Source organism: Loa loa (assembly GCF_000183805.2).
Source record: "Loa loa unplaced genomic scaffold supercont3.1, whole genome shotgun sequence".
Classification (NCBI taxonomy): Eukaryota; Metazoa; Nematoda; class Chromadorea; order Rhabditida; family Onchocercidae; genus Loa; species Loa loa.
In genome coordinates, this window is record NW_018108181.1 from 1,262,271 (window position 1) to 1,278,824 (window position 16,554).

General features: G+C 34.2%; 1 protein-coding gene across 1 annotated transcript; it reads right to left on the bottom strand.

Annotated features, from left to right (window-relative positions):
• Positions 1-215: 215 nt before the first annotated feature.
• LOAG_16370 (tenascin) lies at positions 216-15,577 on the bottom strand (the record flags this gene model as incomplete). The annotated part of the gene is made up of 30 exons (XM_020449023.1): positions 216-1,774; positions 2,083-2,350; positions 2,828-3,052; positions 3,275-3,442; positions 3,728-3,905; positions 4,345-4,541; positions 4,950-5,180; positions 5,449-5,658; positions 5,785-5,948; positions 6,087-6,216; positions 6,779-6,901; positions 7,322-7,427; positions 7,633-7,876; positions 8,219-8,441; positions 8,579-8,749; positions 8,993-9,103; positions 9,194-9,282; positions 9,539-9,713; positions 10,015-10,248; positions 10,411-10,510; positions 10,659-10,786; positions 11,109-11,339; positions 11,671-11,808; positions 12,033-12,293; positions 12,642-12,740; positions 13,092-13,199; positions 13,332-13,506; positions 13,815-13,973; positions 14,759-15,047; positions 15,370-15,577. 30 exons carry the CDS (start codon positions 15,575-15,577, stop codon positions 216-218), a joined length of 6,702 nt encoding a protein of 2,233 aa, XP_020307573.1.
• Positions 15,578-16,554: the final 977 nt, after the last annotated feature.

The window sequence follows — 16,554 nt, forward strand, 5'->3', positions numbered from 1 at the left end:
AATTATTAGAAAGCTCTCTTTATAGAAGCAAAATTAATCATTGGCTGTAGAATTTACAATGATAACAACGACAGATCAACTTTCCGGTTGTTTTTCTTGATACCACAACAATCGTGGAACTTAGTTTTTAAAGGCAACACGAGCACAAATATGTAAATTTTGGGATGGTCTCTATCGAACATTTTTTTCTCGAAACTCTTTTTTGCTTCTTATTTTCAATACCCACTAATGCTCGATGTTTTGCTAAGATCACAAATGAGACTCCATATAGGTTGTGTATCTTTCAGACGACAAGCCATCTCTGAGATATTTTCCTTGTCCTCGGAACCCGCAGATATTTCATCAGAAGAAAGAATGACTGGAATTTTAGTTGCAGGCTGAATATTTGATCCTTTTGCATTACCTTGTTCCGAGAGTTCTGTAATTTGCAGAGTAGGTGAGATCAGACTATAATATGTGCTTCCGCGAAGTGACGTCACCTGAGGTTGGTAGGTGTGTGGACCATCATTCCGTGTTACACCTGTAATTATTGATTTCCTATTATTTTCTGAAGATGGTAATTCTACTTCTAAATTACCACTAGGCAAATAGAAGTAGATAGTGTTTGCAGTGCTGAAATTGTAACTTGATTCCGTATACTGAATAATTTGACGACGAGGTGCTAGTGTAGTAAGCGAAAACAGACCTTTTTCAACGGACGCTTCGGTTGAAAATAAGGAATAAAAGTTCGGGAATTTTTCAGAACCTTCGTTTGATACATCCTTTTCAGTAAGCGAGCTGATATCTGAGTCTTCGGTAGTTCCGGAACTATCATCTGCACCACGATTAATAAAAGAAACAGTGCTAACTCCTGATTTAAGTGAAATACGAGATTGGCCAACTGTAAATATACTGTATGGGTCGATTTTGGTCGTGCTGGAAACATCGCTTTGTTGACCGGTGCTATACCACAGTCTGCCTTTTCGTTCATTTAAGGTGCTCTCATCTTCACTTCCAGAACTAAAGCTATCGCTCCATGTGATTCCTCCCTCATTAGTTCTATCGGATTCGCTATGAATTTCTTCACGGGGTAGCAACATACCTTCATTGGTACTTCCAATTATACGCGTCCTGTATGACCTACCTGTCGAGAAGCTAACACTCTTGTTGGTATCATTAGTTGTGCCAAGTTCAGTAAAGAAAAAAGTGTCATTTGAATCATTTTTTATAGCATTAGCAGGGGAACTTGTGCCAGGAACAATGCTTAAGTCCGATTCAGGGTTTGTTCTGGAGCCAGAAGCAACACTTGAAGGCAGCTGTAAAGGAATGATCGAACCTAAAGTTAAATCGGATCTGCGATTGGAATCAGAAATTGATTGCGTGGCTATCAACTTCGTATATCCATGTTTCTTTGTTACTGAGGACGTTACTCGATACCCATCATTTTTCGCTTCATTGATTTTTGCTGTTGTTGAAGGCAAAGTTGAAGAAAGTGAAGAAGCTGCAACATAGGACGAGAAATACAGTTGCGGTATTTCTGAAGTATACCTAGTGCCATCATTGGTAACACCAATTTCTACAACAGGTTTTGAAGAACGAGAATGAAGAGGAATGTGAGTGAGAGATTGAAGGCCACTAAAGTTGTCGATTTTGTGACATTCCCTGACAAAACCATCGAATCCAATGGTCACTGCAATTGTCTCAGAACGTCCATGATCATCAATTGCTCGAACAGTGGCACAGTAACTATTTTCTATTTCTATAGGTAGCATTTCTTTTCTTAAGTTTATGATACCTGAAAATATTAAAAATTCCGAGTGCTGCTATCAAACATTCCAATGTCAACTATCTAACGCCTACGCTTCAATTTATGCTACATTTTAGTTTTTTTTTCTTTTAATTTGCTTTGAAAATTTAGTTAGAAGATTTAATGTAGGTCTGATATACAATAGAAATGGAATTATGTCGAAATAGGCCTCAAATTAATAGAAATGTGAATGAAATTAATTCCCTCTACTACTCATTCAAAGGATACCGCCTTAAGGTACGTACGTAATCATTGCTTCCAATATGTTTAATCAATGTATCTAAGGTAAATCACACCAGTTTCTGGGTTTATGCTGAAATAATCATCCATTTCACTGAAATTTGAGTAAAGTTCGTAACGAATGGTTGATTGACTTGCTGAAGTAGCCTGAATGCGGGCAATCTCGTCGCCAACATGCGGCCAATTTTCAGTTACCAGTGGAATATTGTAAATAGGAAATTCGAAACGCGGGCGGAGGAATAGTTCCGCATTACCATAAATAATTTCGTACGCAATAGATTCAGATGCTCCTGATGGATTATCATCGATAAAATGAACAAATTCCTAAAAGATTTATATATCTTGCTATACTACTGTTATTAATGAATTGTATTTTCATAACTAACCATTCCAGCTGCCATTTTTCGACATGTGAGTTTTTTCTGTTCACGCCTTTATCATTGGTATGTCGCGGTAAGCTCAAAAAAAAACGTATTATACCTACCAGATTCAACACACAGTAAGAAGTCGGCCACCGATCATTTGTCCGGCTTAATTCCAGTAACAATATGTAAGACAAAATCGAAGAGCACTTGATTTCTTTTCGAAGTTTTGAAGTATCGTAAACCATAGGAAATGCCGATTATTGAGATGTATTCAAAGTAGGCCTTTTCATGCTGTGTGAGATCTCTTTTTATGATTATATCTCAATTCCATTTGTCATAATGTACCTATTTAGTATAACATTTCTCTCAATCTACTTCGTATAAGTGCCATAAATCATTAAGGTTATGTAGTGGGACGGTTTTTGAGATGATTTACCGGATCAGTATTTGAACTCCAAATATATCGCGGATCGACGAGCTTTAGCATACCATTTTCGCCAACCTGATTCACTCGCAATACTTCGAACTCGTGTTCCAAATCAGCTGGATATGGAATTCGTCCATAAAATGATGTAAGTTGTTGTTGTGATTGACTGAATCGAAATAATGCAGTCTGCTGCCGAAAAGGTTTCCCATCAGTGCTACCACTTTTTTCCTTGGCCTGAATTTTTTTTTAAATCTGAAATGACCTGAATATTTGATTGATGTTAGAAATGACATTCAGAAGAGATAATATTTTAAGCAATAACTGCTTAGCTTTCATATCTTTTCGAAATAACTTAAAACCAAAACATTTAATGGAAGAATAGTAAAATGTTGTTTCGAAACGAATGAAAAAAGATATTACACTGATAAAGATCAATGGCGCAATGGTACGCATTACCGCCCTCTGCATATCGTAGTAAAACAATAAAGCTGAATTCGTTTGAAGAGAAACTAGAAATTTGGTTGGTGAAATAAACTGCTGGATAGTAAATGTTTGAGTATCTTCGAGTTCAATAAGTTCGCCATTCATCGAAGTCGTCATCTTGAGGTCACGAATTACTCCCCTCTACAAACAATTCAAATGTGCCAAAGCTCTTTATTTTACAGTGTGATATAACAAAAATTAAGCTATGATTACAGTATTCATTAGAAATATTCAGTACGACATACATATAAATATAAAATTATCGATTGAAAACCTCAAATCAAAACGGAAAGATGTGTTCATCATTTTGTAATTTGCAACACATCATACAATTCGAGTATCATTCAAGTTATTGCGAACGATTAACGAATTAAAAGTAAATTTTGCCTGCCCAATGTCAGTCGAAATATTGTACATAGCATTAACAGTTTTTCCGGACTCGATATTTGCGATTATGAAGTGTAAATCGGAAAGAGTCCTGTTTTCAATGCCAATACCACTGATAATGCCACTAATTCGATAAGTTAAGAAATTTTTCATGCTATCTGCTGACAGTACCGACAATCGGATTTCCTCCACTTTGACATTCTTGAGATTCGAGTAACTGGAATTGCGAACTATAGATTCATGATGGTTCATAAATTTCAAGTTATTTTGATTGCTCGGACATATTTCTAACTCCCATACCTTCCGGGTCTTAAGCAACCTGAAATCAAAACTAATGGTTTGCTCACGGCTATTTGGTATTCATTGTATTACTTACCTGATATCACAATTGCATTCGAGTATATCATTGAAAAACGATCTTCTGGAAAAGATCGAAAAGACCGACCAAGAATCCAGACAAATTAATTTCGCTCACATGATGTTAGCTATTTACGATTAAGATAGTTTGATAAATGTTGAAAACTTCATTTATCTTATTGGTTTTATTTTCCTCAACCATAGCATAAAAGAAGAGGATAATCACCTATGATGTGCAATTTGCAAAATAACTTGTTTGCAATGTATCCATTTCAAAGCATATCTCAAATATAACTTACCCCGTGTTCATAAAAGCGATCATCACGTTAAACATGGGCAGAGAAGTATTTACGTTTTTCGCATTTTCCGAACGCGTTAAGTTTGAGATAAAGTAATAAATTTTGAGCGATGGTCGTGGTCGAAACGTCACCGTCTGTGTCGCTATTCGTTGCACGCTTCTGCGACCATTTTGCGTAAATTTCAAAATCACAACTGCCTGGAACTATATCAGTCAAGGAGCAGCTATCAAATATGGTATAATTTTTTCCGGATTCTTACAAAAGTACTAATTCCAAGCAGAAAAGTTGCTAGCAAAACTTGACAAACATAATCCTCTAACCAGAAATTCAAAAACAATCACATATACATTAACTCAAAGTTTTCAAAGGTAACCAAAAATAACATTAAGGAGCTTCTGGCATTGCTTTATTACTTTCAGTTTCATAAAGCTTATTTGTAGATAGTTCCAGTTTAAATCTTCAAATGACTGTGTACTCGATCTTAAATATTTCGATGAACTTATCTCGAAGCGCTTGTGCATCATGAAAGTTCTCTATGTATCCTTTTGTGATACTTCCTGTGTTGATGCCAGATTTTTTCTCTAATTTGTTATTTAATAGCATACTTGATATTCAGTTTCACGAATCAACCGCATATTTTTGACCGGCTTCAGGCTCCAGATTGCGACAAATGATGCATTTGGTGGCAGTTTCGAAGCACGATCAATGCTGCCAATTCCATCCAGTGTAACCGCTCCAATCCGAAATTGCATGAATGTTGTGTCAACACCTGGTGCTATATAAGCACCACTTTGAATCATTTCTAATGTTACTTTCACAGATTCCAGTGGTTCATTCTGGAAGGAAAATTATTTGAAAATTCTGAATATTTAGATTCCTGGAAGACGCACACTATCAGCTGGTTGCTGTCATTAGAAGGAAGTTTTAAAATAATTTCATGGTTCCATAATAATTATCAAAAAGATCTTAACATTTTTTGAGGAGACCCCTCGGTGGTGGCATAGCTCAGAGATAATGCATGAGAGTGCATTACTTCAGTGCGAAATTAATTCAAATATCGGTGTTTTAGACGCCTGTTCCCATAAAAAGATTAAAATTTCAAACCTTTTTGTTAATCACTTTTAGTCTAATATGAAATTCACTGTTTTCATACGGTTTTTCGGGCGCTATCAGACTGTAAGCATAGGCACAAATGTCTTCATAACTCTTTCCAAGTGTTAAGATTTGTTGCGAACCAGAAATATTTTCCGATGGCCACGATAATAACCTTCCCATGTATTCATGAAGCAACGCGAATGGATTATCGGCACCATACTAAAATTCATCTGTATCTTATTTCAATCTTCTTCATTTTTAATTTCCCACTAATTCTATTTATAATGGTCTTTCAAGTCTGTTCAAACTCGTACATTAAAAAACTATACTCGCAAAGAGACATACCTGTCTTGTAAGTGTTTTCAATCGATCTGAGCTAACAATCAGTTCTCGAGCATCTGTGAATTTCATGCCAGTAAAGCTAGCTTTCGAGGAGAGGCTCGATATTGTAGACCACTGGACAACTGTAGAGTTCCAATAATGTGCCAGAATTGCGCCTCCTTTCTCGTCTTAAACAAAATAAAGTATGGTAAAGTTGATTCAGAAAAGAATCAAATGCTTAGAAATGATCAAATCCAACTGATGCAATTGCTTTGAAACCAAATTATAATATATACTAAATATATTCATTCAATGGTAAAAATCACCTTTTAATTTTCTGAATTCGGTCTCACTAATTGCAAGCCCATCTTCTGATGATTCGGATATACTTTCGAAAAATTTGTCGAACCATTGCCTATCATTAATTTCATCGAAATACTTGAATGGCAGTAAGTCCTACAAAGATTTTGCTATAAAGAATTCCAAGATCATAAAATTTCACCTTTTCGCTAATTCTTTAAATTAAATTTTCCGAATGGATGAAAGCGTCATCTTATGATAGATGATATGGCTAATAAGCAACTTTTGCAGGAATAAGTGATAGACAGCAACTGGACATAAAACAACGAGGAAAAGGGACAATGGAGAAACTAAATTTGAGGGATCGGATAGAGAAATTTAATTAGCATTAAAGCATGCAGACTTTTAAACGAAACAGTCCATATCTCAAAATCGTTAAATTGTGTCCCCTAACTGTGTTTCTAGCCGGAATTTTTTTCCGACTAGCCGGTAATAGTGGAAAGTTCGATCGGAAGGTTCTCCTTCCTATCGCCAATCTTCTGTTTTTAATAAACACATATATGATCTGACAAAGGAATACAGAGAATATTATACTGTGTTATACAGGAGATTCCCTCTAAACATACTGAAAATATACTGATAGAAACTTGTTTAAATATGTGGAAGTCTGCAAGGATTAGCAGTACTTTATGCTTACATAAGCATTAAGAAAACTAACATTAAGCCGTTCAAAAAACGCATTGAATAGGGCTACTGTATCTACCGTTTGTGATGCCATCACTTTCAAAACCGGAAAATATTTCTGCAATATTTCATCTGCCTGTGCGCTAACCATGGCAAGCTGAAATATTGAAATTTTTGAAATTCAAAGATTTAGCTCTTTTCCCGTTTCTTTTTTCCCACATAATTTTTTTCTTTTTTAACTTCTTGTCATTATACATGTCTAAAACTCTTTGCGAATAATCAAATTTATAAGAACAAAAAGGACATATCAGTCTGTTCAATTAAAATCATCTAATCAAACATGGTATCCAAATTCCTCTATACTTGGAGGGTATTTTTTGATTGCATTTGGATGGAAATCGCTTTGCACCAAAAAAAGTTCCGATCTTAAAATTAAGTGAATAAAATCGGTTTTCAACTTTTTTGAATAAGATCGAATAAGAATGAATAAGATCGGAATAGCATTTTGACTGAAATATTGTCATTATTTATGGATTATGTTTGAATAGAAAATGAACATCTATCAAAACCCAATCACCTGATCGAAAAACTGTGTTCTTTGTTGACTTTCCCATGAGGACCTATTTTTGGTAAAATGTCGCTCCTGTGATACCGGGCAATGACTATCCAGTGAAGAAGCACATCTGTACAAATTAATTCAGTGTCAAAATTAGAAAATTAGAGATATGGGAATTTTTATTTTCAAACAACTGTCTGCAACAGACTTCCTTTTTATAGGCTTTGAAACACAAAAAGAAATATAATCATTGATAGATCACTTCCTAAGATGCATTCATTTTGGAAAATCAATATTTTGAACTATCTATTCAAGATCATTGCAAAATTTACGCAAGAAATTGTCTGATTTTATGAAAGTCGACTCCAGCCGTTCGACATTCCGCCATAAATACAATGAACATAGCTGTTGTTTGTAGTGATACTGTATCATCCGGAATGTATTTCCAAGCAGTGCCACAAGTTGCTGCCGAAACATACTGTCTACGACAACGCTCTTTCGTCTTCATTGCACAGTTGCAGTAGATGGTAGTTTTGGTCCAAATTGACGCTTCTTTTGATGCAATTTGCAAACCAACTGAGATTACCAAAATGCACAAAAATTTGGACCACTTTTGGTCATCTTACATTGATAATTAAAAAGATACCGACATTAAGAGCCATCTCAACCCTAGCAAGCGCATCTGTCAACATTCTGCAGAAAGATGCTGTCTACGACAATAGCAATCGTAGAGATCCAAATACAGAAAAGCTAATCGATTGAATTCATTCTTTAGACATTCAAATGGAAGGTAGAATTTTAGAAAGAAAAGAAGTAAGCAGTCCTAAAAGTTTAAGGAACCAAAAGTTCTTGGACAATTGTATCAGTACCAATTGTCAATCAGTTTTGCTTCTGAGCAAATAATTGAAAACGAATTACCCTCGCAGAGATGAACTTTATCACTTGTCTTATTCCTGTTATCAGCCAGTATCACAATATCCCGTGCATAATTTGATATCGAGGTTGGTACTGTATAAATATAAGGAATTTGTAATGCAAAAACAGTGCATGGAGTTTTCTTTACTGCCTGATTCGATACACGCGACAGCTTGCACTTCATGTAATAGCCATCCCCAAGTCCTAGTCCATTCCTGAGATCAGCCTGTAAAACTTCTTTCATCTTTGGTATGCGCTGACTGAAACAGTTTCTTTTAATCCAGAAATTCAATTCAAGTTTTATACTTTTATTTGTTTACTTCTTTATTTATATCAAAGTTTCAAGCACAAAATTCAACGAACCGTTGCGAAGGTAAATGGAAGATGTTCCTCATGAATTTCAACAGAGGGTAAAAAAGCTGTATGATCACTTGGGCCATTCGAATCACTGCTTATCAACAACTTCACTTCTTTTGTACCATTCACGGGTACCAGTATTGTGGATGGTGTAAAATGGAGCTTAGGGAATGGAACCTGCAAAAATTCATGTAAAAACGAAAGCATTTTTATCCTCCAAAAAATTTCAATGGCCATGACAGCAAAATTTCGTGAATGATAAAAGAACTCGAATTTAACACAAAAATTAGTTATCGAAGGAAATAATACGTGTATGCATTAAAATGAAAAGATCTTTTTGGATTTCAAATATGAGAGCATCCAGAAATTTAAAATTTCATTGGAACCGAAACCTTTCAAAAGTCAAAGTTTGAGTTTTACCTTTCGTTGTTCATCAATTTCTTCCAACAATAATCTTCCATCTTCAACAACTGGAGAATAAGGTGAAGTAATTGGAGCAAACACCACTAATGAGGAATTAATAAATGATGGCTGAAATCAATTTTTTGACTCATTATTAACTAAATAAAATCCAAAGAGATTGAAAAACTATCAAAGAGATAGATCAAAGAGTTCGAATACCTGGACGATCATAGTGACCGATACATGAGTCGGAGATTTAACAGTAAGCTGATATGTTCCTTCAATAATGGAGAAAAATACAACGGGTTCTGCAAGAAGATTTGAATTATTCTCAATTGAACGCCACTGTATAATTACTGCCAAAGAGATATACCATTTGTACAAACAGCAAAGAATACTATACTAAAATTTCTGATTACTCCATCATCACAATAAACGCTCTAGGGGCCTCTAAGGTATTTCAGTTTCAGCATTGCGTATTATTATGAAAGTAACACTTATCCTTCTTATCATCAAAAATCTTAACCACTTCTTTTCCTGATTATATATTCTTAAATCAAATACCATTTGGTTTTGTCTTCCTTTTATCATCATAGCCAAGTATATCATTCCGGAGCATTATCTCCGCATCACTAACAACATGAGTTGGATCCAACACGCTCAGTTCGTCCATTACTGTTATTTGGAAATCAAATAAATCCGAAGTGGCATAGTTAAAATATTCTATCGTAAACAGTCGCTGTAAAAGACATTTGATGCAATAATAAAGGAAAAAAAGTAGTTTGAAGAGAATAATTTAAGCTTAGTAACATGAAAGATTTTGCTTAGTTTCATGTTTGAAGTTTTAAATTGTTGAAATTATTTTGTGTCAACATAGAGAATACTTTTTCTGATGATGTTATTGTTGTTATGAAATAAATCAATGGAAATCAATCAATATGGAAGTCTCAGATTGACTAATAATGTTCGTAATTATTCTACACTTCTATTCAAACATCCAAAGTCATAAACTTGCAGTTTCTACTGAAATTCAATAGCACCTTATTTCCATCGAATAAAATCAAGTCACCAGCAGTCGTCCAATTTACAGTTCCTCCATTTAATAGCAGTCGATAGCTGAGGAAGAGTGTAAGCATTGATCCCGGACTGCTGAATTCCATGATATTTTGCATCAGTGGTTTGGTAGATACCAGAAATAAAGGACTGTGGTCAGGTTGAATGGAAATTCGTGGCGCAGCGACAAATCGATAACCCTCTTTATTTATAATATTCACCTTAAATTTTCTTCGAGTGCATAAAAATAAGTGAATTAGTGTAATATTGAGAGAATTATAAACAAGAATAAATAAACTTAAAGATCGGAACAGAAGAGAAAGAATTTCTCCCTCCATTTAATTCTTAGTTTTTTAGAAAACTTATTGAATAAACAGGAAAACCGTAATAATCTTCGGTGGTATTCTTGGTGGAGTGGAAATAAGTATCTCCGATGGATATGATGCAAATATCGGTCTTTCCCGGTCAACTTCTATTTGCTGACTGAAATATAAATGATTTAGAAAAAAAAATGCCTGACATTTCTTTAAACCTTTTATCTATTAAAACAATTCCGAAATTTAATTTTCGAAAAAACAAATTATCAATTGGTGATTAGTTTTGAGGTACGTGAGATAATACTTCGTTGCACCTGATTAGTTTCTTGGGTGTATCGATGCATTTGAATTGAAGGATAAGAGTAGTGCCATCAAGCGTACTGCTAGCAGCAAATGTAACCTTCATTGACTTTGATTCACCAATTGTTATACCTTTTACTATCTAAAGATTTGAATGTTTCAAAAATATTAAAAGAAATTTCGAGAAAAAGAAATCACACTACTGAGCAATCTTTTGGGAAAAAAAAAGCTCACAGTTATCGAAGTTATGCGTTTGGTAACTATTAACAACAATCAGAAAGATTGAAAAACAAGGGGAGATACTCAAAGTTTCCTCGGGTTATGTAATCCTAGAGTCATGAGAAGTTTGAATTTACAAAGAACAGAGACTTGTTTAGAATCACACCACATATGTTCTTGATTGGATAGTATTCCCGAAGTCTCTCACGCATTCTTACTCCTGAATAGTATTCAAAGATATAAACCTTTTCGTATTTTGCAATTTGTACTTTATCACGTGGTATAATTAATTCCAACTGACAGTTCAGAAGCAATTCTTCGCCTTTATTTTTTAACTGATATTCTTCATCAATTTGTTCGCCTGGTTTCATTTTTATTTTAGGAGCATATTCAATATCAAAGTTATGTGCAGCCCACGTTGCATTATTGGACGATGTAATTGCATCAGGTTTTGCTGCACCAGGATGCACCACAACCTATTATATAAGCAAAGTATGTGATTGATATTAACGATAGTTAATTCACTTTGAAAAAATCCATATCACAATATTTTAGGAATAACCCATAATTCCTAGTATGTTTCTCCTGAGATCAACTAGTGAATAAACTTTGTACTGCTTATTGCATTTTACTCACTTTATAGTTCATCCTTACTTTATTTTACTTTACTTTCATTTCAGCTTCTCTATCAATTGCGCTCAATAGCCTTCTTCGGTAAGATGGAATATTATAAAATACCCCGATGTAAGCAAATGAACAAAAATATCAGTAAAAAGATTATTAGACAAAGTAGAAATAGCAATAAACCACTGATGTTGAGATCGTTTCATCGAATGGATAGTATTCAAATCTAAAGCGACCATCACTCTTACTTGTTGTTGTGGCATTTGCCACCAGCTTACCATCCTGATAAACCAGCATTTTTACCGGGACCTTACCGATAAGCTGTAATAGCTTCCTAAAGCACTGTGGACAAGATATATAATTAGACAAACTGGATATTTTTGGACAAACTTATTTTTAGCTTCTGAAATAATTACTTTGCTAAGATAAAACATACTTTGTCCACTACTTCAAAAAAGTAATGTGCAATATTATTGAAAGTAATGTACAATATTATTCTTTAACTATCTTTGTTATCCTATTTAGCATTTGAAGTAGGAACCTACTTTTGTATTGCAATTAACGACTCCACTAATTATTTTCATATTTGAGTCGTCAGCACTTTCCACCTTAGTGATCACTGGGGTATACATCGGCTTAACAGTTAAATTCCAACTAATCGCGAATCCACCGGTGAGCGAAGCAGCAGTAACGTTTACAGTATATGGCTGGACACGTCCGATTGGCTGCGCCCAAAATACCATGCCGTTCGGATAAATTATCATTCCATGAGCATCTGTTTCAACATTGAATATCGTATTCTCTTGCTAAACACATGTCAAACAGTAATTGTATTTAATTGGTATTTATTAAAATTCCAGATTTTTCGGAAAAGTGATACTAAACAAAAATCAAATAGCAATTGACTCTGACATTCAGCTTATCTAAAGCAAATTGATGTTTCACGTGGTTTCAAGCCAGGGAAACTATATACAGTTCTTGGAATGTATAAATAGAGGAGTCCGTAATATTCTGGAATTTTAATAAGTGCTAACTGTGTGATTTTGAAAAAGCCAAGCACATTTAAGCAATAAAAAGTGAGATTAATTTTTTGATTGGATATTAAATTTGGCCATAATTCATTAAATATGAATTATTAGAAGTATTATACAAACCTGAACAGGCATTTTGACAGTATACGGTTCGCCTTCTACAGCCTTTGTTAATTTTTCATTGCTCAAAATTTCACGATCCAATTTTGGTCGAATTTTTGTCTAAAAAATAATTTACAGGAAAAAGTTTTCCTACATTGTAATGAGCCAGAACTGTAGCGCAATCGGTTATGCTAACGCTGGTAACACAGCGTACTTATTCTTGAGAAATATTTTAATTCAGTTTTTCGAAACAGTGACTAAAGTCAAGTTTGCCTCTTACAGGAATCTTTTAACTCCTCAAGTTAAAATACATTTAGTTTTAGTAATCTCAATATTTAACTGCAATGCTATTACTCGGCAAATGCTCTATAAAGAAGTAATTAGAGATGATTTCCGAGAACAGTCCTTAAAAATTTAATATATAAAGACTAAACTGAAAAAAAAAACTAGGCAGTAACATAAAATCGTCACCTGATCACAAAATGGACCATCTCGATCTATAGGACATACACAAATTGCTCCCAAACAATAGCCTTTGCAATCTGCTTGATTGCATTCATTATATAAAGTGAAATGGATCTGCAAATAAGAACATATGAATAGATGTAAATTGAATTAATGCCCATCCAAATGTTCATCTGTCACTGACAGCTTTATCCATCACTACATTAAACATTGGTTAGTATTACGTGAAATTGAATTGGTACATACCAAACGCTTGTCGAGAAAAGGAACAGCTTTATCGGATCCATATGGGATGATATTAAACAGATAACGACCTGGCAAGGCTAAACTTGGAATTGTACAACGTACTAACGACGATGAAACATAGAAACCATCGGACGCTGTGCTACCATACAAACACGTGTAACGTTTTGATGGTACGCTGAAAACATAATTCTTGAATATCATTTCAATATAATTTCTCGTCTATTTAATAATGGAAATGTTTATCAACTACAGTGTTAATGGTAAAATTAAGTTGCACGTGGATACAATTTTAGTAAGATTTCAAAGTGTCAAAGTTTAAAAATTATTCAGCAACTTTACCGTAACCACTGAATATTTCTTGGAGAGTTGAAAGAAGTTCATAGTATGTATCAGATTTCTACAGCTGTCTGTAAAAATAATCCATTCTGCGCTCATAAATTTGTTCATCGCTTTCTGTTATTTTTAAAAATCTTGCTTACTTACAAAGGTAAATCATTGCCGTAAACCAAAATATCTTTTCCCTTCTGATGAATTCCAGCAGCTGTTGGTAAAACATACAACACAACTGACATTACGTCGCATTTCTCAACAGCGCAAATGTCGCAGCTTTGACCAGTCCAACCATCACGACATATGCAAGTTCTAAATAAATGTTAAAATTTTCGAATGTTCAAACAGTGAATGAACAAAGGCGACATTGTGATTTGAAATCAGTATTAGAACTTTTTCACCTATTCGTCCATCAGAAACGTAAACAATATGCTCGTGTTCCGTAAGTTAAGTTAAGACTTACGTGTTCCGTAAGTCCGTAAGTTCCGTAAGCAGCTACCTGTTCGTATGACAAATTTACCGCCCGCTTGCAACGGACATATCAGTTAGCAATGAAACGAAGATCGTAATTTTTCAAGTTTTAATATTTGTTTCCATTTATAGCTTACTTATGCCTTTATAATTCATATTCTAATTCTAATACCTAATCTAAATTTCTAATACCTAATCTAAATTATTCAGCAACTTTACCGTAACCACTGAATATTTCTTGGAGAGTAAGAATTTTCTCTCATTAGCTTTTTGTTCGCTTTATAAAACGAATTAGCTAAATTTTGTCTATTTTGTAAACTTTCTCGAAGTAGGTAACCTCTCGACTCTTCTATCTATTCCAATGATAATATGCAAATTGCTCTCTTTTGATTTAAATGCAGTTAAAGTTTCTCGTTATCATCTCATGCAGGGAAATTAAAGAACTTTTTCGTCACAAATCAATTTGTCGAGTACAGGATTTCAGGGTAATGAATTGATTTAATTATCATTATTACTATGATAGAATATAAAACATGAGGTTCCAGGAGTACGTCAAAGTTTATACTTCAGTAGGGTATCAAGAAGGCACGTCATATTAAAGTAAAAATAACACGAAAGTGATAAACCTTGTATTAGAGTTGCAATGCCCGTGAATACATTTGGCATCGCAAAAGTCGCGGGTCGGACCTTCAAAAATTGAACAATCATCCCCAGCAAATCCATGGAAACATTCGCAGACCTGAGGTCGAATGCAGGTGCCTGAACCGGAGCAGTTATTCAACTGATCACATAGTGCCCTCGAGCAAAACTGTCCTGTCCAACCGGTTTCACAAACGCATTTACTGTTGATGCATAAACCGTGATTGTTGCAATTTGCGCTTGAACAATTACTGATCTGTTTGCTGCAGTCAACACCTAAAAATCTTTGTGCTTCCTTAAAAAGACATGAAACTTAAAAATGAATTATCTATTGATACTTAGAAGAATCATTTGTTTCTTTTGGCTAAGGACTTTTCGGAACTCACAGTCAGTATTTAATAGTATTTTGAGTGCACTGAAATTAATTAATAAAGCCATTTTCATTACTGTATACATAAGAGTACCCACCATCAAGTAATGGACCTCTTTTTTTGATTTGGCGCTTCTATTTTTTCTTAAAAATATTTGGATCATAATTTCAGCCGACAGAAACAGAGGATTATAATTTTTGAATCTTCTCAAGCCTGAAAATTCCAACCTGTAAACATTGGGTCACAATTACATTCATTGAGCGACACGCAAGTACCATGCCCAGTGCAATTATTTACCAAATGACAAGTCGGCTCTGAACAGTCGTGGTGTTGCCAGCCATCGAAGCACTTGCAAACATTCGGTGCTATGCAATATCCATTCCTTGAACAGTTTCTTAATGCCAAGCACGATATTTGCGCGCAGTCGGGCCCCATATACCCGACATTACAGTGGCAAATGTTCAGGCCTAAAGTGCGGAAAAATTTTTTTCGAAATTAAAAACTGCTAATGGAAGCCTTTTTTAAAGTGAATGAAAATTGCAAACGAATTTTAAAGTTTGCATCATGAAAAGATCAAATAGCAGGCAATATAATAATAATAAGTTTATTGGAAACAATGATCAGTGAAAAAATGAAATGAAAAAATGTTCGCTACTCACCAATACAATGGCCATTATGAGAGCAATTTGAAACAGCCAAACATTCTTCAACAGCTCGTTTCCGGCTAATCGAATTGATTTGAGTTCGATCTACATTGAAAGATTTCTTCTTTTAGTTCAAAGAAATGCTACCCATATAGGTCGGAGAGAAGTCTATTTTGAATGTTTTCCGATAGTAATACTCCAACTGATCGAACAAAAATTCAAAATAAAATTTAACAACTCAAAAATGAAAAAAAGTTAACAATAATTGCAAAAATTTATCACGCTATGAATTGACAGAAATTAAAATGCCATTCTAATTGGAAATAGTATGACATTATCTGAAGAAGAAAGATTCTAACCTTTCAGCTCCAAAATGTTTTCTCCTGCAGTAAGCCTATCATCGTTTCTCCAGTAGTTCCTAGCAGCATTCAGTGCCTTGAAAAAAAAAGATAACTTCAATAATATTAACAGCACAGATTCTTGTCATAAGCAAAAAAGAAAGTAAAATAAAAGAAAAAATAAAAAATAGTACAAGCAACACTAAAATCATTCTTATCATTAATGATAAGAAAAGTTGATTGGGTAAGAAATGAAGGAAACGAAAGATGTTTTAGAAAAAAAAAAATTGCAAAATATTTTAAAAAACTTAATTTATTGCATGCATTAAAGGATTGATTAATGTGTTGTACTATAACAATAATATAATTTAAAAATTAAAAATAAAAACAAAAAAAATTAGACTAAACAAATGGAGGAATACCTTCCGTT